Genomic DNA, 24,933 nt, shown 5'->3' on the forward strand with positions numbered 1-24,933 from the left:
CAACTTGTATCAGGTAACTTTTACAAGAGGCATTGGCTTAGTGTGCTCATCCTATATGTATCCATACTTGGCAAACAGCTCATTCAAGAGCCAGGCTTTCTTGTTTGCAGTAAGGTCAGTTGCAATGGCAGTTAGACTATCAGGTGGCGTTTCCAACTAGTTGTGCCAAATTACACACGCTTGTCAGCTGCCCTGGAACCCCGCTTGAGAAGCCCAACACTCAGGAACTTTGTGGTTTTGTAGCGTGGGCTACACTGGCCGAGGTTCAGCAGTCTTGCGTGGCTCGCATAATGAGCCGTGCTGCACATGCGCGAGGAGCAGTGACGACGTCACACGGCGCACAGCTGGCGCGCTGGAGCAGCCACACCCGCCTCGCCGGTCTGCGCATTCTAGAGGAGTGACGTCATAGTCGCAGCAGACGCACTGGCACTGCCACATGCCCAGCTGTGCACTTCCGTTGTGCAGTAGCCAAGTCTGACGCTGCACTGGAGCCGCTTGATAGCGCCTCTCATTTTGTGCGCACAAGCTCACGCTACGTATATCCTGGCATAGCCGAGCTAAGCCACCGCAATTTTTTCATAAGACACAGTTGGAGAGTCTCAAAGCAATGCATACAGCGTACAAGAAACATAATCGGGTTTTTTGCACATCTTAAAAGGAATGGCAATGCAACTGGACGTGCCAAGGATTCCCAAGTTGTAATATAAAGACCTCCCAAGGCTTAGGGTAACAATGTAGATCTTTGGTTGCTTGTTCGCATGCACTGTCGTTTCGGCATTCATTTGCAAATTCCACGTTCACACTTTGCATATATGTAAATATTTTAAAGGATGCCAGGCCCGTGACAGTTTAAGACGTACGGTAGAACCTCAATGTTTCTCAGGGTACCGCGGGAAAAAAATGTGCAATCCAGGAAAACAAAAATGAGAAGGCCCCCAAGGGCTGGGAGCTCGGCAGAATCGATGGTTCGCAACGAAATAACAGGAAATGAATCAATGAGGTTCCAGTGTCCCTATTTTTTTTTTGTCTATGTAGCCCACACCCGTTGAATAGTTTGCAGGGGCCAATATTGGTTGACAAAACACCTTTTCCTTAGATTGTCCACACCCAATGCATAGTCCGCACACAAAAGATTATCATACACAGCACACCTTGACAAATGACTGTTTTTCTAGCTTACAAAAAAGCCTGTATTATTTGTAACTTGTCATTAACATACTGTCATCCATAAAATCCGTCAGGCCTCCATCATAATGAATGATCTAGAAAAAAATTTATCTTTGTGCAGACAGCACGTCTAGAAAGTCCGCACCACGTAACATTTTGTCTTTAAACATGTATAGTCCTTGGAAAATATGGTATTTTTGACCGACTGGGTCATAGCAGCTTGCCAGGCCTGGAGTGCGGCTCTCCGATTCAAACTGCGCATCCTTACCCCAAAGCTCTCGGTAAAAATCTGCCTTGTAGATAAGTTGCTGATCATATGCAGTTTATTTCACTATCGTAACGATGGATGTTGCTGGATGACAAAAGACGTTCAAAAGCCACTGAAAAGAATAAATATGTTTGGTTTTTAAACAGTCTGATTGAAACACGCGTGTCGAAAAATCAATTTTAAGCAAAAAAAAAACAATTTTTAAGAGCAAAATTGACAGTGCGAGACGCGATTTAGTCGGTAGTCACCTCTTTTCCACTTGTTTTTTCTCTCGGCATTTCGGGCACGTGGGGGGACAGGTGGATCGGCTTGGCCATCATGTTGAGGTGGAGAGAGTGTACGACCATCTCGTTGAGGCGGAAAGAGTGTATGACCATCCCGTGACGTCATGGACTTTGCGCGCAGAAATCTCGCGCAATCATTATTGCTCTAAAAATTATTTTCTTCCCATAAAATATATTTCTTGACACACGTGTCCCAACCAGACTGTTTAAAAAAACATTTTGTTTCTTTATAGTGGCCCTTTAACGGTGCTCCCTGGCAGAAAGAATCACAGCGTGTTCGCTGGCAGGACCAGGGACTTTGTGGAAGCCAGTACTGGAGACAGCGTGGGGACGTTGGCACAGGCGTGCTCCCTCAAGTAGTCGCCTCCCTTCTCTTCGTAATCCGCCTTCCGGATGGAAAACTTGTTCAGGAAGTCCCTCTGGGTGGCACACTGTCTTGCACCTTTCCAGCTGTCCAGCCCAGGATTTTCTGAGTGCAACGTGAACATCAATCACTCACTCGGTCACGGATTCCGTTCCCTCTCGGACTGGACACTTCTTCCACTCTCTGTTGCATTGTCGCAAAGGAACGCGGTCATTCAATGCCTCAAGTGCTATAAGTAAATCCAATCTTGTCTGCTATTCTTGGAACGGCAATGCCTGGGATGCCAAGCGAACTATACCCAGCTAAAAGTTATGGATACAGCTTTATATTGAATGGCTATATTGCAGTGCTTTCAGATCCAATCAGGGAAAGCATTTCTCAAGGCGTTTTTATCACATCTTTTCAAAGCTGACATGGCACAAAAATAATGACACACATCTAAACAATTAATTTGCCTTATCCAACCCTCTAAAGGTTTGGAAGATGGTATAATTGCCATTCCTTAGCATCAATCTTTTCTATGCCTCAATTACAAGCTTTTACTACTTTTACAACTATGTTATTACTTACTATGGTGTTTTCGTCATTCCAGTAACCTAGCATTGCTGTTTTTTTAGTTTGTTTTTTTTAGACAACATTTGGATCTTATTTGTATTTTGACTTCTTTATCCTGTCCCATGCATTGCATTACTGATATGTATGTTTTTTTTTTATTTCGTCACATTTTAGAAATATTTCTATTGAAAATCTGTTAACTTGTTTTATTTGTATCTATTTTTTGTTATTAGGAACTTGGCACTTCTTTCTATGTGTTGCTCCTCAGTTGAAACATGTTACACAGTGTGCAACTTGATAACCGCTCAGTCTCTGGTATGACCACATACCTAATTCCAACTTTTTTTACAAAGCTACATGTTGTATTTTTGGCGGTTCTTATACCCCAGTAAACAAATGAGGCAACAACGGAAGGTAACAAGCTATTGCTTTTGGTAGTGCTAGAGCCCTCTTGACAATAAAAATTTGTATCACCAAACTATATTATGAGTGTCTGAAGTCACAAGGCTCGATCTAAAATGGACCGTAAGAATCGACGCCCGCACGAAGTAATCTAACCTTTTCGAAAAAGCTGTATTTCACAGGTCCGTTTTTTCTTGTGTGTAGCTCCCTTTCTGTACAAAAAAAAAGGGCTGAAAAGCTTGCCAGGGTCAACAGCAGGCGGCGAAGCAGACAACTGAGTTGAGCGGCGGGGTATGTTGGGCGCACATATTGATAGATGGCGCTACCTCCTTTTCGAGACTGCTCGCGACGACCGTGATTTACTAAAATTAAGATAATCTTTTTGTAGTGTACCTTTGGTTTAAAAATAAATGCAAACTATAAAAGCAAAACTTAAAGTTAAAAAACAAAATGCGGTTGCATAACAACAGCGTTTTTGCTGCCGACAGGTTTCGTCTGCGTGTTGTCTGCATTCTTTCGCTGGTCGGCTACACCTTCTGACACTGCTCCCAATGCCATCTATCAATATGTGTGCCAAACGCACCTCGCCGCTCGACTCAGTCGTCTGCATCGCCGCCCACCGTTGACTCTGGCAAGTTTTTCAGCCCTACATTTCACAAAAAGGGAGCTACGCTTTGTAATTTTACAAGAAAAAAACGAACTTGTGAAATACACGTTTGTGTGTTTTACAGGTCTAAGTATAAGGGACTTCAGTTATAAAAATTCTCATGCAAACAAGGGTAACGTATTTTCCAGACCATAGTCCGCACTTGGTGCACACAGTCAAACCCGTTTATAACGAACAGCAAGAAACGCTACGATCAGTTCGATATAGCAAAAACAATTTACATACAACAAACTTCCACGATGCTTTTGTTGTAAGGCGAGAGCTTCTCTTTGTTTCTCATCTCTTCACTTCCGCCTTGTAATAACGCGCTGCAATTTTTTTTTTTTTTTTTTTGCATGCGTGCAGATTTTTTTTGTTCTTTTAGTTCATTTTATTTTCTGACTTACTTTTCTTCGTAAGCAAACGCTTTAGGATAATTTTTTTTTTTTTTTTTTTTTTGTGCCTGCAGAGTGTATTTTTTAGCTTTTCCCCCTTCTGAATAGCTTCTCTTCGCTCAATTTCGTTCGCAACTTGAGCTTTTGGAATTTTCTTTCTTTCCTACTTATTTTTGGGGGAAGGGACAGGCTAGAAGACAATTGTTTGCGGGTTTTGGAAGTCTTCCCGAAGGGAAAAAGTTTGATATAGCCAATATGTTGTTCGTTATAAAAAGTACTTTTTACATGCATTTTTATTTAAAATTTTTGTGAGTTCGATATCGACAATAATTCGCTGTACGTGGGTTCGTTCCAAACGGGTTTCACTGTAGTCCTCAGTTGCAATTCTGGGGTCAAAAATAAAAGTATTTGCTTAGATAGTTTACACTCGGTACATAATCCGCACACCATGCATAGTCCGCACTTGGTGCCTAGTCTGAATGTAATAAGTATCATGCACAGCACACCTTGACAAATGCCTACTCTATTAGCTCGCAAAGAAGCTTTATCATGTGTAAATCAACATTAGTACAATCCACTACTCATAAAGTTCTTCACGACTTGTCAGAGTTAACGACCTGGAAAAAAACAAATCATAGTATAATCCGCACGCGTAGATAGTTTGCATCGGGTGAATTTTCAACTTTTAAACATGTATAGTCCGCGGACTACAGTTCGGAAAATATGGTACTTTCACAACTGCATGCATGCACCAGCAAGTTAATTGATATTATAAGGGTCACCTCTTACTGTGCAAATTTTTGAAACCATTTCAGTTGTCAGTTATATTACAAAGGGACATCTCACAAGTGACTTCGACTGGCAGCATTCAGAAGACTGTGATGAATATATTTTGCAGTTATGAAGACACTTATGCCAAACATTTTTGCAGAGATTTATCTCAGTTAGCTATACATTTTGCATTTTTTAGGAGAGAGAGACACTACAGATGCAGTCAAAATAAGCTATAGAATGTGCCAACATGATCACTTGGTGGAGGCGGGACAAACATTTGGCTGTCCAGGACACTGCTCCTCAATATTCTCCAACACTCGTTTCACATATACTAACTGCACAATGTGACAAAGTGCATTAATGTGTTCCATGTTGTTTTGGTGTGCGGCTTCGTGTTCGGCTGCGCATATGCATGTAATAAAGTACTAGCAGAACCCCTCCCATACACAAAATGACTGCAATCTCAAAATGAATGAACTTACTGGCGCACGACACTGAGAATGTAGACTGAAACGGGCGCATTGCCAGGAGCTCAGCACGTAAACGTTCTTGAACTCCTCGAATCGAAGCCGGTCCACCGGTTAGAAACACATTCTGGAACATGAAAGAGTTGTTATGGCACGGCAGTGCTATGACTCTGAATTATCAGAGGCTCCGCATGGTGCCAGTGCTAATTGCCTCTTCAATGAGGAACGTGGAAAAACTGTTATTGTAAATTCCCTTAAAGGGATACTTCAACGAAATCTGAAATATTCCCATCGTGTTCAAAAATAGGTTGAATATGATCCACAATATTCGTAAATGACAACCACATGTTGTATTTTGAGCCTGGTGGCTGTATTTTTCCTTATAAACGGCCCACTCTGGCAAGCGCTCGGAGAAGGCCCAGTGGAGACCACGTGACCTCCAACGCAATCGTGACGTAGGTCGTCTCGGGACGAGCAAAGCTGCGGCGAGGCTGACGTCGAGAGGATGGCCTAGTCGTTCCAGCCACCGAAGCGGCTGCTTTTGTACAAATTTTGAGTGACGGGTTAATCTTCTGTAATCTTGAAGGGGGACAATAGCGACTTCTGCGACACACAAAAGGCATTCTCGGGAAGAGGGGAGCTCCTCCTTTCCCTCTTCTCTCGTCGTGGCCCGAGGCCAGACAATATCCGTCACTAGCCGTCAAGGTTCCTAGACGGGCATTACAAGCGAGATGTTAGCGACATCCACCAGGTGCTCTTTGCTAAGCGTCTAATTCGTTTTAAAATTCCTTTTCGAGACTTTTTTAACAAAATATTGGTATGTTCGATGTGATGCTGCTCCTTTGAACACATATAGACCAAAAAATGAGCGCCGAAATTTCGTTGTAGAATCCATTTAAGGGCACACACCCAAAATGAAAAGATAAATGGTGAAAAACGTCAGGTCGGCTATCTTTGGGGATGAGACAGCAAAACTTTATAAAAATAATAATAAAAACAAGGGGCACCTGTTACAAACCATGTGACATGGGAACTGATACCGCAGATCGCAAACACCGCAAATTGGCGTTTCACAACGCGATAGACAGGCGGTAATTCACTACGAGCTCCTGTGAGATGCGGCAGATTCATGTTTCACAGTGATAATAATAATTATAATATTTTATTTGCACATAATAAACACGCAGAACTTGTGCGCCACGGGAGCCGATATCGCGTGCGCAGACCACGGACAAAAAAGTGGGAACTCGCTACGAACTCGCATGTTATGGGCACCGAAACTGCACACGCAGATAGCAGAAAAAAATTTGCAGGAACACGCTGTGAACCTGCTTGTCACACATACCAGTACCGTAGATTGCGCGGTATGTCCCGTCGGACCCCGTGGGATGTCCGACAGGAACCGGGGAGGGGGCAATGTTTCAGAATTTTTATGTTATGGATATTTAGCCAGAAAAACGGGATGGGCGACCTCTCAGGGGAGGGCGCCCTAGCGGGATTTTACGTTACTACTACCGCACTTGCATGGAAGTAGTAGACCAAAATGGAATGTTTCTATGCATATCTACGTTTTTCACTGTCAACTTTCATCAATAGTAAAAGATAGAAATACACCAATGAAGACAGTAAAGCTCACGTAGAAAAGCAACATACCTGGCTCGCTTACATGCGTTCCAATATAGTGAATGCAATAACACAATGCCATAAGCCATAAATGCCACAATGCCCACTTACAGTGACTTATTTCGTACCATTCCAAAGTCAATGGGATGAAGTAAGCTTGACTAGTGAGAAGAACCAACCAAATATCTCTGTTACCAACACGAGCCTTGGCAGGGAATGTGAAACCTCATAATATCTAGACAGACCCAATGGGCCCATTTGCACTGACATGCCTTTCTAGACTGGAAAAAGATGCTCAAAGCAGCTGGTCACCTGAGCCAAGAAAGACTGCTGTTCCTTGGTGTACCTCGAGAAGACAAACTCCAGGGTTTCCGTAAGTCCGGCCTGTTCAAGGCCAATCATGCTCGGCTGAAAGAGTATTTCGGGGGCCCTGCGATGTAAAAGTAGCTCCATCAACGATTAATTAAAAAAAAAAAAAAAGAGGAATGAGCAGCAACAGCAGGCATTAATGTTACAGTGTGGCTGTTCGAAGTCTTTCAAGAAAAGAGGTTGCATACCTGATCCTCTCAATGCCCAGCTGAAGCTGGTAGTATTCAGCAATACTGGCACTGCTCTGTTCAGAACCCAGCTGTGGCTTTCTGTGTGCACGAAGGTGAAAGAAACAGCCTGGACTTAAAATCGAGGAATCGTGACAGCGGAAAACAAACCATGTAGGAAACAACGTAGCCTGTAGGAGCCCAGCATGTAAAGTATCATCATCATCATAATATCCATGTGCTCATGAACAGCAAAACTGCCATAATTAAGATAAATAAGTGATGTCTTGTGGTAGCAGTTAAGACTGCAAGACACAGACAGTACACCACTGAATATTAACTTCCAGACATGTAACACAGTAAAATAAGAAAGACCTGAAGTCTTTAAACTTTAGTGTTTACACTAGTGACAAATTGCAGCCAGCTTTGCCCAGCCTGCTGGCACTGCGACAGAACTTCAATGTCTTTTGAGCCCCTCAAGTGGTTTCATTAAGTGAACAGTATAATCCCTAGTAACATGTTAAATATAGAGTCAACGATGTAGATGAAAAACCAATAACATATTCTTTTTAAGTCACTAAAAGAGCTGATATGATCTCTTGCTCAACATTTCTTAAAACCTATCAGCTGCAAGAATGCCACCTGTAGGCTAAAATATTTGTAACATTGGTATATTGCACCTGGATTGGAAGGTAGCATAACCACTACAATGTAACTATTTGCATCCAAGAAAGAACTGCATGCTGAATGCTGGCTGTTGGTATGTAGTCTTTGTTGCTATGTACAGTCTATAAAATTTTAAGAGACAATTATAAACTGTAAGGTTGTGCGAATATTTGAACTTTCAGAGTAGTTTCGACGCTATTCGATTATCGGTCCGATATGAACTGCGATATTCATACTTTTCTAAGTGTTGATCGTGGCGGGTTAGCCCTGTTGAGTGCGCTTCACACCGAGGACTTATGCGATAGCCACGGAGCTCGCGGGCTTCGCAGGCCCCGCAATGCACTGGTGCGGTGTGAAGCGCACTCAACAGGACTAACCTGCCGTGATTATGCAAGAGCATATGTTAGGCAGAAACGTCTGACAATCCACGTTCATCATTCGGGCTTACTTTTTTGTGTCAAATTCGAAATTCACTTCACTTCGAACTCAAGGCCTACTATTTACACATCCCTACTGAAAGCTACTAATAAAATTCCACCACTCACATCAAAACCTGTTCTGGGTAAACTGAGAAAGAACCACTACTCATATGCTCCAATTGCCTCCGAGCACAGAAATAAAATGGGGAGTGCAACAGCACTGTCATCTGATTAATTGTGCCTAAAGTCACTGACAAAATGAGAATGGCAGGGAGATCCTTCAGTTGTCCTGCTTCCAGCATGAACTTTCCAGCTCCGATAGCGCTTCGGCATCTCTTGAGCCTCGAGCATGCCGCACAACCAAAGCACGGCAAATGGCAACGAGCGCGTGCCAGAGGCCAGGCATCCGAAAGAGATGACCTGCTGTTCTCATCCTGCCAGTGACTATCCAAAAGAAATACCCTGCCATTCTTATCCTGTCAGCGACTATAGCAGTAATAAAAACCCTGATCATAACCCAATCTTTTATATCATAAGTGCAATCGGGTCCATACTACATTAGGGATAGCACGGTAACCGTTAACAAAATAAAGTGCTGTCGACCTGTTACTTTCACTCTCCAAGTGCTCATCGTCTAATAATATAAAAGAAAAGAGTGAAAAAAATATAAATTAAGAAGTTAAAAAGGGAAGTACACATTGGTGTTTTGCTGCATTAGTCTATTGTGAGGCTTCCTTACAAAGTATGTGTATCTCATAATTAGGATTCTGCATCTTCAAAGCTTATTTTTGCAAAAAAATCTTCTCTTTTTTTAGTTTTTTGGTTTATTTATTTATGCACTCGAAATTCGGAGTTTATGGGGTGTTTAGCATTTAGCATTTTAGGGGTGTTTAGCAAGAGAAGATACCCAGATAAAGTATCTAGAGAGCTACACGAGGCATTTGAGATTAAAGCCAAAGGCACGAGGGTGTACAAGTGACACATCCATAGCCTTATCAACAAAAGAATATGAATTTCTTAATAGGTGGTTACACCGGTTGGAGTCATAACTGATGTTTTTCACGGCTATATAAGGGATTGGTTTATCAAGGAATGTTAGTTGTGAGTGCGCCACTGCTTACGTCAACTTCTTGTCCCTGTCTATTTTTTTGGCACTTGTCTACAATCATGAACCAACTGGCCCGAACTGCCACATTAATGCAACTGACTGAATCTCGAATTTCTATCGTCAACGAGGATGACTCGGGAATGCGTGCAAAGGTTCAGTCTGCAACAAAAAGAGGTCACAGGATGGCGAGTGAAGGTCTTAGAAAGAAAGGTATCCGGGAGGAAAGCCCCCGCTTGACCTAACTATGTATTCGACCTTGGTTAGCCAATTGTTGTGAGGAGGACACCTGCCTTTTCTGATAAGGGTTCATAGGACAGACTTTTTTAAGCCTTCGGAAAGGGCAAAGTGGAACGAAGAAACTTGGAAACAATAAAAAGTGGATGAAGAAAGTGTCTTTTGGGTTTTTCAAGAAGTTTCTTTTGTTTTTGCAACTGAGTTTCTGAATTCATAGTGTTTCATATAAATCCGAATTCAAAATATTTTTCCCAGCAAGTGTTTTTCAGATTTATCTGATTTACCCGAAAATGCAGAACCCTACTAATACCTGTCCTGATCAAGCCACGAAAAACGAAAGAACTCTACTCATAATCTATAGAGCTGTACTGAGCAAGCCACGAAAAACCAAAGATATTGCCTAGTGGCCCTTTAACGTGCGGTAATCACCGGTGAAATTCAAAATCTCAGCATTCCTATCAAGATAGAGATTAGATAGGGAACAAAATAAAGAGCTTCGGTTTGATGATTACAAAAATATTGTAATGAACAAAACTGACCAAGAAAAAGAGTTTTCTGTACCAAAGTGAAGAGAAGATTCAATGTGAGCAAGGTTCAGCTTTGAATGTTAGAACGACCCTTACTTCTTGAAGTCTCTTTCAAATTCGGTGATAATTTCCTCCATTTCATCAATCTCCTCAGTGTAGTCACAATCATCCAGATCTATATCGGAAAACTGGGGATCCTGGATAAGTGAAGAAAAGAAGTGCACAAACATTAACAAAAAGTAGAACGGTGACAATGGGAACGTACTTCTGAAAAGCTTCGTGTCTGCTGAATAAATAGCACAACCCTTGCCACTGATTTTTAAGCATTACTGTACCCGGTTACTTTCTGTGGTGACTTATGAAAAACAATTCAAACAATTTATCGCACTTCACCGATTCCTACGAGAGATTACACAGTTCATAAACTTGTCCCCGATCAAAAAATTCTGTTACCATAAAATGTGCCAGTACCTACGTGTTAGGTAACTTGCAAACTTTCAAAGCTCACGAATATGAAAATGTTAACGGTACACTGCTAACTAAATATATCTAGGCCTCAGGATGATAGCGGCCAATGTACAGTCTGTGACACTACAAGCTGGAACGCCGGCCGGAGTGCTAAAAATCCCGCATGGAATGCCTCAGGCACAATAAGCTGTAGGGGGTGAGATTGAAACGTACCACCCCCAGTTCATGCACGAGAGGTGTTGGCAGAATAAATAAGTTGCGCATTTGCCGTGAACAAGCAGTTTATCTGTACTGCTGAACAAAAAAAAAGTAGTATTTTTCACCCATAACGTGCGAAGAAATGAAAGCGATAGCTGTAGCAGGTCGCGCAATCTGGCTGGAATGGTGCTGTCTCGTATCTGAGGACGGAGGTGCGACGTGGTTAATTCTAATAGCCGTTGAGGTTGGCATCGCAGATGCCACTGACAACTGCCACCAGTAATCCGTGAAGTGGATAAGCGCGGTGGAAGTTTCTAAAAATGTCCAACATTGCGCGTAGGACCTGGATACAGTATAAACTTGTTACAACAGACCTGGTTACAACAGACATTTGGATATAACATACTGCTTTCTGAAGTTCGGTTAGTTCTTCTATCTGTACCATTGGTTCAACTTCATATCTGCATACAGCATACTCCTTTTACAACAGACTGAAATCTTGGTCACTATCAAGGTCTGTTATAACCAAGCTATGCTTGTTTTCACCTCAAGAATTGCAGTAAAAAAAGCCTGGCTCCTCGCGGAGCCTTAATAATTTCTCCCTTTATGTAAAGAATTATTATATATGTGGGCCCATATCAGATTATGTACATATGTTTTCTTATCAAGACGTAGACGTTTCAAACGCCAGAACATTGCTTCTTCCTCCGTCAGTCAAATATTGTAAGAACTACTTCGCGTGGCATATGAACAATGCGGAAAACTTCCTTTTTTTTTTTTTTGAGGTGCAAATGAGTATAGACTGTACTGCCAAAGTGGGATTTCGCGTAACGCAAGGAATGTTTGCAAACAACTGTTTGAGGCAGACAACAGGAGGATTCTCCCTATTCTCCCTTCATCGCGCCATTCTCGGTGGGATGCCCAAGGCTGCCCTCTTCGCTCTCTTTGTGCAGCACAGCCAATGGGAAGTCCCGATTTTCCTCTCCTCACGCCAAGAGGGGAGAAAAAAAATGTCTCCCTTTTTCCCACACACGGTGACGACAGCCCATGATGTCGAAATCTCTGCTAAGGGTTGCCCAAAAAGCAATCACTTTAAAACAAAAACAATAAACGGTGTCAGCTTTCTAACACGTTACATCAGCACTAACCACTACCACTACAAACAGATCTGCATGAATTGGAGGTAGTACACTATGGTCATGCTCCAAACAGCTTACTGTGCCTGGGGCACCCCGTGCAGGATTTTCACTGCTCCAACCGGAGTTTCATCGTGCTAGCTCACAGTGTAAAAAATGCAAAGTTAGGTGCACATTTGCTTTATTACCTTCTTCTTCACCTTTGACTTCAGTGCTGTAAATACACACAGAATCAGTCATTACTGGGCATTCCAAGCCTCCTATCGTCAACTGCAATGCACACAAACAAAATGAACAATTACAGCTACCTGGGTTGTGGGCTTTCTCCAGGAGCCTTAGTTGTTGCTGCATTCTCCTATCTTTAAGTTCCTGCATTAGAGAGATATTGATGCATAGGAGATATAGAGACTGCAAGAGCAATGCCAATATATCTCATAAGGCAAGACTGAAGCGAGTCTTGCATCGAGAGGGAATATCAAATGGGCCTCATCAATTCAATATTTCTTGATGTATTAAATTCTTCCTTAGCCCATGGTGATGAGCTTAAAAAATTAGTGAATTTACGTCAGAAAGTTATCATGCACCAAACTGTTCTGCCACAAGATGTGACATGGTGTTTTTCTTCAACATCTTCATAGCAATTTCCCTTTTAAGTCATCTTACTGCACAACTGCACCATTCCAATCTGCTAGACTCAAGGTTCTAAAGGTTGAACCCATGTGAGTTCCTATGTTTTGTTTTTGTTTCTCAGGCTACATGTATGTATTGCTAACTGGAAGAAACCTCTTAAATCTATTATCATAATTTGCAGCCCGTCATAATGCAAACAGAACTGTAAATAACTGTTTTCTTCTGTGGTACGTTTAACAAAATATTTCCATGGCACACCCCTCAGTGAAATATGGCCACATTTTGCCGAAAAGCGGCATGCAGTAATCATTAATCACATTTTTAATAGAGAAACAGGTTAGCGCATGATTGTAAAAAATTCTTTGCATTGTTTATAACTGTGGTCAAAGCCTAACCTTACCGATCTGTTCCTACAATGACTCGTCACATCGATCCTGACTTTGTAAAACCTAAACTTCTGTATCATTTGCTTTTTTAAAGTTTGTACTTCCTGCGCTGCTTCTTTTTCTGTCGTCATAGTTCCGAACGCTACTTTTACTTTGCTATCACCCTTTTATGTAATGCAGCACTGACGTCATTGAGGTAAGTAAAAAAAAAAAATCAAAAGTTAGTGTTTACAAGACAGGTCCTTTGGCCTTCATTCCACTACCATTAAGCTGGGAATGCAGGAACACACTTGAAATGCACAAGTTGGCCTACATAGCGATAGTTCCCCTTCAGCTTTCCTCAAGTTACTCAGTCACAGCCCATAACAACCCAGCTAAACAGAGGCTATTTTCATCTCTAATGACCCAAGCTCCACGAAAATACACTATGTCAAATTAATGTGATAATCTATTAAGGGCATCCCAAAATCAACTTGACCTTTTCCGTATTACCCAATTAAAAATCTTTTGAGGTCTCTTTGTCAGCTAGCTGGAAACTCCCGGTTTCTTTGTCTCTTTGTTTGGCCAAAGTCTGACTGCCAGAAAGCCGTCACAGTCCACAAATGCAACGGCTGCTTGTCACATTTTAGATCCTAATCTCTCAGGCCATTAACATGACCCTCCAGGACTCGGAGACTATGGTCAGATGAGAACGGCAAGGAAGTTCTTCAGTTGTCCCGCCTCAAGTGTGAGCTCCCGACCTCCTATAATGCTTTGGCGTATCGTGAGCCTTGAGCATGCACTCACTGCCAGAGCACAGCAAAAGGCAACGAGCACATGCTGGGAGCCGGGCACTCAAAAGAAATGCCCTGCCATTATCACCCTGCCAGTGACTATAGGGGAGATCAAACCATGGCGCCCCAAGCGGCTAACTTTAGAACTACATGGACGGGGACAACAAATAACAATGAGCTTGGCTGACGTAACCGAACGCCGCATCAGCGTTTGGCTGGAGTTTGTGTTCCCCGGTAGCCTGAGAGGGAGGAGTGGCTATTTTGTTACCACTCCAGCCTGCATGAACAATGCAGCATGCATGATGCATATGGCCAGCTCAGCACAAAAGCAGAGGTGGGTCAAGCTCGCATTCTCTGACGACTGCTTTCAGGAGAGATCGGCACTTAACGTCACTTTGTTTATTGTTAGTATTTTTACGTTACACCGTGCCTCGCGCTCTATTGAAGATGTTGAAAACATGATAACATAGACATGCCCACAAGGCCTGTGGGCCCACGTGCCTTGTGTTTGGTAAACACCGAGGTGTGGGGATAACAAACGGGTCAGAGCACCCCCATAGTTCAATCTCCTCGCCAATAGCCCTGCTGGTTCCGACAAACGTCGTGTCTGGCAAATTGCAGTCATTCTTCAAGCTTCCGTTCCACAAACATCCGCTATCTCTTTGCAACAACTCGCAGCATCAATGAACAAATGTGAGAACCCCAAATGTGGGAACAAGAGGAATCCAAGTCAGAATTCACCTCTCGCCGCTTTCTCACGGCGGCGATCCATGCGTCGGGCTCAGGAAAGAGGCGGGGATCCAGGTCAGAGCAGGCACGCTTCATCGGGCTTTCCTGGGATAAGCGGGACAACAAACAGGGCCCCAAGTAAGAAATCGACAGAAAGCATTGGTTCTTTAAAGAGGCATCGTAAATAATGGTCTCATGTCCTCGGTTCATTTACACTAGAAACGTTGCTCAGTGCTAACATATTTTTCTTTGTCCTGTATACTTTTACTGAGTACTGTTTCGTCTTAATTTTTGGTTCTCAGCCTCTCTCATGGTACTCACCTGTACGACAATACCACTACTATGCTACAAGAATGACATTTTTAGGAAGTGCCTCAACTGCACGAACTCATGCCCACCAAGAGCAACTTTCAAGGACAAAACTTTGAGGTTGGGTTTCCAGCTGTCAAGAAGCATCATTAAAATGCAAGAAATATCTTCTGATGCTACTATAAAAATTGTCAGGCAAGCACAGTCATATGAAGGTTTTTTTTAGACATGAACTTGACTAAATTTTTAGAGAAAATGGCAACGACAGTGTGCTTGTTCTCTTGTTGAATTGAAAAATGCAAGGACATTAGCAGAGCGGTGTTATTTTCAATCTTGTTATCACGTCAGGGATGGGCCTACAGTATAGTCACATAAAGGAATCAAAGCTAAAGATGTCGTCACCGAAACAGCCAGGTTACGAAAAGCAAGGAGCACGAGGTACCTTCTCCAGAAAATCTCAAATGTGCAACTGAGAGACTCCGTTACTCTGAAGCGTGAAAACCACCGCAGTTTCCTCCTTTCTGGGTGATCCTACAACATTATTGCGTCCCCCTCCCCCCCACCCCACTCTGCATCGGCCCTTGACCTTTCGACAGGCGTGGACTATGACGCCCTCACAGCCGAATGAGTTTGAAACCCCTGGTCTATGTGCACCAAGCGCCCTAAGAACCCAAAGTTACGATCATGCACGTCCTATGAATCTTACCAAGCGTCACAACATGCGTACAGCCCTTTGTCAGTGAAAAAAAGGCATATTTGCCAAAAAGGGGCATGCCGTGACCTACAATCATATTTTTAATAGAGAAATAGGTTATACTTCGTCTCACTTTAGGATGGACAAACCGTGAATGCTGTGCTAGCGCAATCGGCTAGCCTTGACTGCCGTGACTGGAGCACTCGCGGCACGAGCGCTCGTGCAGGCGCCGAGGCTTCATTTGAAGCAACTAGCTCGCGCCTTTACCACGTGCGGCTAACAATAGTCCATACTAAAGTGAGACGAAGTATAGTGCACGATCATAAACAATACTTTGCATTGCTTATAACTTGCATTCTTCTTCAGCATCTCATTCTTTCTTCTTGAACAAAGTTTCCATTTCTTGCTGAAAATTACGACATCATGTAACACCAGGAATAGGTGTTCAACGAGCCAACTCCATGAGTGCACGGAAAAAAGGAAACATTTATAGGTTGTGTCACTACAGTGCAATCCACTAATAATGATACCACATATAATGATGTTTTGCTCATAACAGTCAGTTTCTAGAGTTTCAAGACTAGAATCGCCCAGCTCCTAGTCTCGAAACAACGATAATCAATTATAACAATTGAATTTTCGGGCTTTCTCATTGTTGTTATAAGTTGATTGAACTGTATTAGATATGTTGCCAACCTCCAGAAACAAAAGCAAGAGCCTGGCCACAGAAATTTCAGCCAGGCTGCTGTAGAGCACTGCGTGGGCCCGGGCCAGCCCAAAAACCCGAGCCTGGCCCGGCCCGCGGGCCGGGCTCGGGCCGGGTAGCATGCATTCTCTCGGGCCCGGGCCGGGCTCGGGCTTGAACAAAATATTTTCCGGGCCGTGTCGGCCCGGGCCGTGGCTGGGCAGTCGTGTGCCACAAATTTTAAATTGTTGATAACAAAAAAGCTGCTCATTGATCTTCTCGGTTTAATGAAAACAAACAAGCGAAATGCAAAATTACTAAGCTGCTGTTAAAAAAAAAAAAGACGTCTTGCACTTGGAAAGCTTTTACGTGGATGAAAAGAAACATATGGATTCCTCCACCATAGTGGGAAAGTACGGTCAAGAAACCGAGGGCACTCCAGTCGCAGGGTACAACATGAGTGTATTTTTCCTCTGCGTTTCAAACTGAACACAAGAAAAACAATGTGAGCTTGATTTTGCTTTTGTGCAGGGAGCCTTACTATGCCGCCAAAGATAAGCTAACTAGATATTTTTATGCTTATACAGCTTTTTGAATATGTACTAGCGTGATTCTGATTATTTCTTCACAAAAACATGTAGAGAGAAAAGTTCTCTGAAACGAATCGAACAACGAAAAGCCCGATATCTCTTCAAGAAATGCATAAATAAAGAATACGGCACTTTTTTTTCTTTAAATCACTTACACACTGCATATTTCACCATTATTCTCGAAAATATACCAAGTCGGGATATTTATTGAGTCAAAAAATCTCGATCCAAGTCCAAAAAAAATTTAAATCCAATATGCTCGCTTTATGCTTAGACAGTCTTTAGGTTAAAGCCTGCAAACTTTTTTGGGCTCATGAATAAAAAACTGTCGGGCTCGGGCCGGACTCAGGCTTATATTTAAAACATTTTTGTCGGGCTCGGGCCAGGCTCGAACTTCTGTCTAAAAATTCTGCCGGGCCCGGGCCGGGCCCGGGCTATGTCTCTTCCGGGCCGGGTCGGGCCGGGCCTAGAAATTAAATATTTTGTCGGGCTCGGACCGGGCCCGGGCTCGGACCGGGCTTGGGCCCGGGCCGTGCCTCTGCCGGGCCGGGTCAGGCCTAGAAAATCCGGCCCGTGCAGGGCTCTAGGCTGCCGCCCATCACGTGCAGCCATGCACTTGCCTGCACCAGCTCCAATCATACAGAGGCAAACAAAAACAAACGGTGTAGAAGTGGCACCCCTAAAATTACTGATACAGATACTGTGACGAAGGACAGACGATGAGGCAGAAGAAAACAAAATTAACTAAAGGTTTAATGGGGGCGAACTTGTGCTAAATACGAAAAAGAACAAACGTCGAGAAAACAACAGCGAGCGTCGACGGTGGCATCAGCAAGCGACGGTAGTCGGCGAGAGATAATCAGTGAAATGAATCGGCAATACAGCACTGGGTTCTTTATCTACTATGCTTGTCATCTTGAATATTCCACCTAGAATGTTCGGGAAAGAGCTGGGGCAAGACTGACTAGGCAAGGTCGTTCTGGCCTTTTTATCGCTTACGCTCGGGGTAAGAGTGTACACATATCTCCTAGATGAACGGAACAGGAGCAGCGTATTGCATGCATGCAACAATATATGCATCCACGATTCAAACGCCTGCACGTCAGAGGCAAATTGTGAGGCTCCGTACCAAAAAGTCCGAGTCAGCAGTGGTTCCCACCAGGGTGTTCTTAACTTGCTGCACCTGCCGCCTCAGTTCGTTGATCACCAAGGTGAGCTCTTCAATACTGGAGAAGCCCAGCTCCTGGAGAGTCCTCTAATGCGTGGGAAATAAAAAGGGGAATAAGATGTGCAGGCTGAAACACTCAGACTATACTTTGCTTCACCTTAAGAGCGAGCACATTCAAAGGCTAAAAAATATGCGAACACATACATAAGGACACGGCACACCGTCTGAGTTCATTGGATGGGCTGGTAATGACACACACAAACAAAGACCACAAAAATACTGACATTGCACTTTCGTCACTGCTCGATTGGTCCTATTGTCGCATAGCGTCAACTGCGATCGGACTTAAAATGAGGTATTTCTATTACAACACTCCACCGCAAGCAAAATAAGTGGAATTGAGCAAACAGACGTCCAACAGCAGAAGTCACTATTTGTTTCAGTTGTTCTGCCTATTTTTAAGCTATTTCTGGGCTCTTCTCTTTCTATCCAAACTAGGGGTGTCCACAACTTGATTTCATTTTGCTTCTTCAGTTTTGCTTTGGAGCAATCGCCGGCTTTCTTTTAGCAAACCTCCTCCTCATGCCTCTGTTCCTCCTTGCGTACCCCTATAAGAGGTCACGAAAGCAGCGTTGCCTATCAAGTCGCATGAGGTTTCAATTGTGAAGAGATGCAATCTTGAGGCAGGATTGTATAGGCAGAAACATAACTTTGCAATATAAATCATGCTAAACAATACAGACTGATCTTTCAGCCATATATCGTGCATATGCTCTTTCCTTTATATACACAGAAATCCAGAAAGTTCTAACGTGAACCCCCTTCACCGTCTATAAATGCACATAACGTAGAAGAAAAAGAAACGGGTTGATTGTGCTCAAACTTCCTTTGCTCAAAACAAGTTGTTACCTGAAAGGTTGCTTCATCTTCAAACTCAAGGAGTTCCTGTATGTTGATCAGCTGTTGCAGCTTCTCTTCATCATCTGAAAGCTGCAAAAACAGTGCATGCTGTTTTACAAGAAAATCTCACTATGTACCTGGCTATCACACTACAGTTAATGAATCATTGAGATCCTACATAAAATTCTGGCTGCTACAACTACAGTATAAAACCTGCCAAAGTTTGTGTGAAATAGGCTGCAAAAGTGAGTCAATTACTCTTAAAAAAGCACACCCCAGTAAAATCACTTTGCATAAGAGCGAGTAATGATTAAAATTCTTTTCTTGAGTTGAAGCACTCAAGACTTGAAATATGAATATATAAAAAGTAAGAGATATGCTATGTTACGACAGAACGAGCAGGTTGGTAGGGATAATTAAACTTGAGGAAGAAAACGAGAAGGGATGGTTTGTCCGTCCCTTCTCGTTTTTTCCTCAAGTTTAATTAATGCTATGTTCTTCCACTAAAAAAGTTTCATGATCTTTATTTTAAATTTAGGAGTTCTGGGTGGGGCAAAAGGTTATGTTGCAAGGAAAAATCCTTAAAGTCACACATAAATCCAGACAGGAGGAATCCCATCCTTATTTCTGCGGGGATTAGCTCTCGGATTTGCTGAATTTTGATGAAGAGAAGTGAGCACGAAAAAGAATGGAGAACAGAAATCGGTTTCAAAGTAGGCTCTAATGCATATTTGTATGTAATACTTTAAAGGGAAGCTGAAGAGGTTGCTGAAAAAACATGCTTATGGTGGATATAGACATAATTTTGTTTAGTACATCCAAATCTGAAACTTATGCTAAAGATGAAGGAAATACAAAACTTTCAACTTTTCCACTCTGGTGAAGAAAGACCAGCAAAGCTGTACTATGGTGCGACAACCTCAAGGACGACGCCTAGAGGACGACGTCTAGGACGACCTCAAGGACGACTTCTAGGATGACCTCGAGGACGACCTCAGGGACAACATCAAGGACAACCTCTAAGTCAAACTCAAGGATGACTTCTCGGACAACCTCGAGAACAACCTCAAGGACAATGTTTAGGATGACCTTGAGGACGACATCTAGGACGACGCCTAGAGAAATTCAATCTTTCCACTCTGGTGAAAACCAGAGTGGAAAGGCTGGAAAGGTTGCCACCATCTATGAGCAAGGCCGGCAAGCCGGTTGTCTGGTTGCTGCCGTCGCTCATAGATGGTGGTAGCTCTGCAGAGTTTTGTGTCAACATTTGTCTGGTACCGGACGCGATCCTGGGGAACCTAGCCCTTAACAGCTTCGCTGTAAAAATGCAGTGAGCCGTGGCTTCAACCTCTGCCTCCGACATTGCTGCTGGTTGTGCAAGCACACGGGTTCGGCTGGCTAGTGTCATGTGAAGCGATCAAGCATCTGAGAGATGCATGTATTGCTTGTTTTCTGAAGTGGAAAACTTGGACATCTTGGGTCATGGAATATGCATGTGTGCATGCCACGAGTCAAGACACAATCACTCTAAGCTCTGAGGACAAGGATAATCAAGGGGTTTAGTTTCAACAATATTTTGAAGATGTTGTATGGAGACAGCTGGTATTGGGCATGGTTTAACAGCAGATCGCCGAGCGAGTTTTCTGTAAAGCTGTCCCGGATGATCTAGCAATGTCATGGAACATCATGTCACATGACACTGGCAAAATTTTTCTACTAGTTTAAGAAGATGGACTTAGGAAAAAAAAGTTTTTCATTGAAATTGGCAGGCAAATTTCTCCACTAGCGTCACGGTGTCACGAGACACTGCGACGTTACGTGACGTCGTTGTTACTGTGCACTGTGATTGTGTGCAGTCTGTGTAAAGCAGAATTTACAGCACCTCAGCTGTTACTGATGTTCATTTGCAAGCCATGGCAAGGAACCAGGAATTTTTCTGCCCAATCCACGGACTAAACTGCATGATGAATCTGATACTTTTGATCTTGGAGACGAAATAAATAGAAAATTTATAGTAGTGTTTTTCTCAAAAAATACAAAACCACTTCAAGTAGCCAAGAATTTCTGGCATAACCATAAAAATTTCAAAAGCAATAGGAACACTTTGACATATGTTTAGCACTTTGAGACAATACAATTGTATCTGCTATGCTTAAAGCACTTGACAATAAATACAAACCCTGTCTTGCTTCCTCTTTGCAATGGCCTCTTGTACCCTCTTGACAATATTCAGGCAATGGTCCATTTTGCCAACTCCAGAGCTTCCCATTCCACTCGGTGCCTTGCAGCCGTGGGAACAATACAAACGTCTTGACATGACATATCACTTAGCAAGTAGCAAACAAAAGCACGGTTCAGAAAAAATTCTTTGGGCCTACCGGGTTGAAAGGAAGTTGAACTCGCCTGCAATGTTTTTCGAAATAGTCACCATCCATCCACTGCTCCAAAGCTTCAGTATAGTTCTCAGCAATGAGGGAATGCTCGTGGACAAGATGCTGCAATATAAAATATTCCCACATGCTTTCCTGGGCTTCTTATTGGTTTTGTTAGTGATAAAACATCACCTTCAAGCTTTCTCAATGCACCCAATAAGAACTATGCACCAAGACAACGACATGCCTAGGGAAGTTTGCACTCAGGCGTGTTTCAGCATCTGAGAATGCAAGTAAGCAACAAGTGAGAACGCAGCTGAGGCCACGTGCAAGCATGGCTGGTCCAGCCTGTCTAGGCGTGCACTTAAAACACACCTAACAGCGACAAGGGGCCCAAACACATACCCTTAAAAGCATTTCAGCAACAAATACGACAAATTTTGATGACTATAATTGGAAAGTGCATTTGAAATATTAAGTTTAGAGGAACAGGGTGCCAGCGAGAGTGTCATACCTCAGCTCTGCTTAGTGTGACAGCGGCACTGAGGTGAGGATGCTTCAGCTGCATTAACCGCTGCAAATAGGCAGTGATGTGGCTGCCCCCTAAACTAATTCTTTTGCAGTTTTCAGCATCAATTCGACCATTCAGCACAGGGATTACGTGAGTGGTGTGGTGACCAAATGAAAGGACCATGGCATTCTCTGAAACATAGAAAAACAACCCTTTGAAATGGCTGTTTTAATCTATGGTATATACAAAGCTCATAGAGTAAACCATGAAAAAAACCTACAGTGCTACAGAAAAGCAAAAGACATCAGAAGCCTTTTTTCTTTTTTTAACTGCCTCAGGATGTGTTTATAAAAGCAGCAATTGAATAGTAGCAATAACAATAACTAAATTTAGTTTTCATACAGAAAGTAGAACTGGGGGAAAAAGAAGTTACATATGAGAGCTTGATTGCCGTCACAGTCATGCCAACACAACTTGCACTTATTCTCTGATGTTCTCAGCTTCCCTACACAATCTCTTAATTTTGAGAAGGAAGCATTCCACTGCCCTCTGGCAATGGAAAAAGTATTGCTAGATATTTTGTATATCCGCTAATAATTTTTGATAAAACTGTTCACTTGCCAGTCACAACTTACTCTTCTTGTAGCTCCAGGAACCAAACAATTCACTAAATTTGTTTGAGTAAACATTTATTTTTCTGAGCGAACCAACAGTCTGCCGTCTAGTTTTTTTGTTTTTTTTTAAACATTGCGAGAAAAGACTTTATGCATTGGAGTAATAAAAAAGATACTGATAAATGGTAAAAACATAATTCGACTGTGACATTTAAAAAATCTGCTAACTTCAACGTACAGGTAAGCAAACCATATCATGGCGATGCTAGTAGTTTCCCTGCTGCTCTGTGTTTGTTCAAATGGTATTTGGGTGTTTATGGGTATTCTTACAGTTAAACACCGAGGCACAACCAGAAAAGGTATACAACCCATCAAATCTCCTTCTCTGTCTCAGAGACGCTTTCCTTTTTTCCATGGGAACAGGTCCCCAGACAAACATCTCTTCAATAACAAGCCCACGGGGCTAGATTTTCTATGCAGCCTACCAGAAGCCACCGGAGGGGACATGTGGGACACAACTGCAGCATTGGTGTCCATTTGGGATGTGCGTCCTCATTGATTGAACACAAATCCTAGTCCTAGACACAGCCCTCGTGTCACATCTCTGCCCCACGCTGACCTGTGGTAGGCAACATAAATATACTAACACTATTCGTTCTTGGTACTTTGCAACACAAGGAGAGGCATGCCCATAAAGTGGCAACATAGAGAATGTGCAGGGAATGCGTGATAGCGAGGCAGCCAAACGCGCCGTCATCGGTTGAGGATGGGAGGAAACGAAAGCATGTGGGTGCATTTGGAGTGTAAACAAACCCACAAGGTGCGTAGAAAGAAGACAAACTTACATGCCGTACGGCCTAGTTATCTAAGAGGTGTTGTCCACACCCACTGCGTCTCTAAGTGTAGACGAGAAGAGTGTGAGGACGAGAGGAAAAGAGGAAACCTGAGATTCTCAGCAAGGCCGAAGGCTATTTTGTGCACGAGCTTTTAGCAATCCAAACTTATGTTAGAAAGCAATTACCTGATTTCTTGGGGTGATTATGGTGAAGACTGAATAGGGCATCGATGCCATAGACAACCTGCGGTACTTGATAGCATTCAAACAGTAGTTCGGACATATCTGAAAACAAAGTAAAAGTGTATATTTAAATTGAATTTAGATTCCCTCCAGGGACGCCTTACTTTGACGATAGTAGCCTGGATTGGCGACAACCTCTGTCAGCACCATCGGATGGTCAACCCGACTTTCGGATGAAATGCCCAGATGGTTGAAAAATGTGGTCGAATATTTGCTCCTGCAAGGGGTTGCGGATTCGTTCGGAACTCAGATATTGGTTTTCACTGTCCGCAGAATCAAGCACAAACCTGGATGTCAAAATGACGTGACCACATTCCGATCAAACTGTGTCTTGAGGAGCCACCGCACAACCTCGATGTTGGCGATGTCATTCCCCACTTGGACTTCACTTTCCTGGCGGCGCACATCAAAAAGGCACTAGTTAACAAAACCGACAGCTTGGCAAGAAGCGGCGCGAACTATGGCTGTCTGCTGGTTTGCTTAATCGGACAATGTCTCATTGTTACGTCCTACAGATAGCTTTCCAGAACGACGCTTTATCGACAGATTTCTACCATAGTTATTACAGTAATTACCTGACCTAGAAAGCTCATACCATCTAGCCCCAAGTCTTTTCCTGGTTATATTCAGTCTGTTTAGCATATCAATGCTCCTCTCGATGTGACCTACGTTTCCTTCAATGGCGGTTCATTGAAAGTCGTGACGATTATCTTCAAGAAGTTTCTGGAACGGCATGTCTAACAGAAATTCAAGCACACAGGTTAGCTAATAAGTTAATAAACCTCTCACCCCTTGCGTCAAAAGAACTGTCCTTAGTACGAACAAAATGTCGCAAGCAGCTGCTTCCAAGGAGTGCTCCGTGCAGCCGCGCTTACCTTTTTCCCCCTTTGCTTGGCTGTGGACACTTTTGAACACCATGCGAGGTGACTCGTCAATAGCCCAACCAGCTCGACACTCGAAGGATCCTGTGAGTTTTCGCGGTTTTCAAATAAGTTTAACAGCCGAAATGCGAACGCCCAAAGAAAGTAGCTCTTACCATTGTCGATTATAATCGGGGTTTTCCGCAATCGTGTGCTGTCAGTGTAGGCGAAAAATTCGTCTGGCTCCTTATTAAGATTTGGGAGTGCGAACACGTTGGAGGAAGCCATGGAAAATTTCAGATTGAAGATCTGTCTTCCCGCTGGAAGCAGCCGAAAACTATTTGTTTACATATGCGGCCTCCATATTTGCCAAACGGATTGGATCGGATTCAGAAGA

The 24,933-nt window shown here is 43.1% G+C and overlaps 1 protein-coding gene across 1 annotated transcript; it reads right to left on the reverse strand.

Annotated features, from left to right (window-relative positions):
* Positions 1-1,468: 1,468 nt before the first annotated feature.
* On the reverse strand, positions 1,469-24,906 carry LOC8040396 (actin-related protein 5). Its single transcript, XM_029991871.4, is given in 22 exon segments — positions 1,469-1,547; positions 1,684-2,188; positions 5,338-5,449; positions 7,258-7,375; positions 7,503-7,583; positions 10,532-10,632; positions 12,426-12,451; positions 12,546-12,606; positions 14,768-14,860; positions 18,163-18,288; positions 19,111-19,191; positions 21,281-21,382; positions 21,480-21,596; positions 21,988-22,175; positions 23,620-23,718; positions 23,781-23,871; positions 23,873-23,893; positions 23,964-23,978; positions 23,980-24,069; positions 24,552-24,575; positions 24,577-24,641; positions 24,713-24,906. Coding segments are annotated over 21 exon segments (1,926 nt in total). The 5' UTR covers positions 24,825-24,906; the 3' UTR covers positions 1,469-1,547; positions 1,684-1,985.
* Between the last annotated feature and the right edge of the window lie 27 nt (positions 24,907-24,933).

The sequence above is a fragment of the Ixodes scapularis genome, unplaced genomic scaffold (genome assembly GCF_016920785.2).
Source record: "Ixodes scapularis isolate PalLabHiFi unplaced genomic scaffold, ASM1692078v2 PGA_scaffold3__209_contigs__length_174095766, whole genome shotgun sequence".
Lineage (NCBI taxonomy): Eukaryota > Metazoa > Arthropoda > Arachnida > Ixodida > Ixodidae > Ixodes > Ixodes scapularis.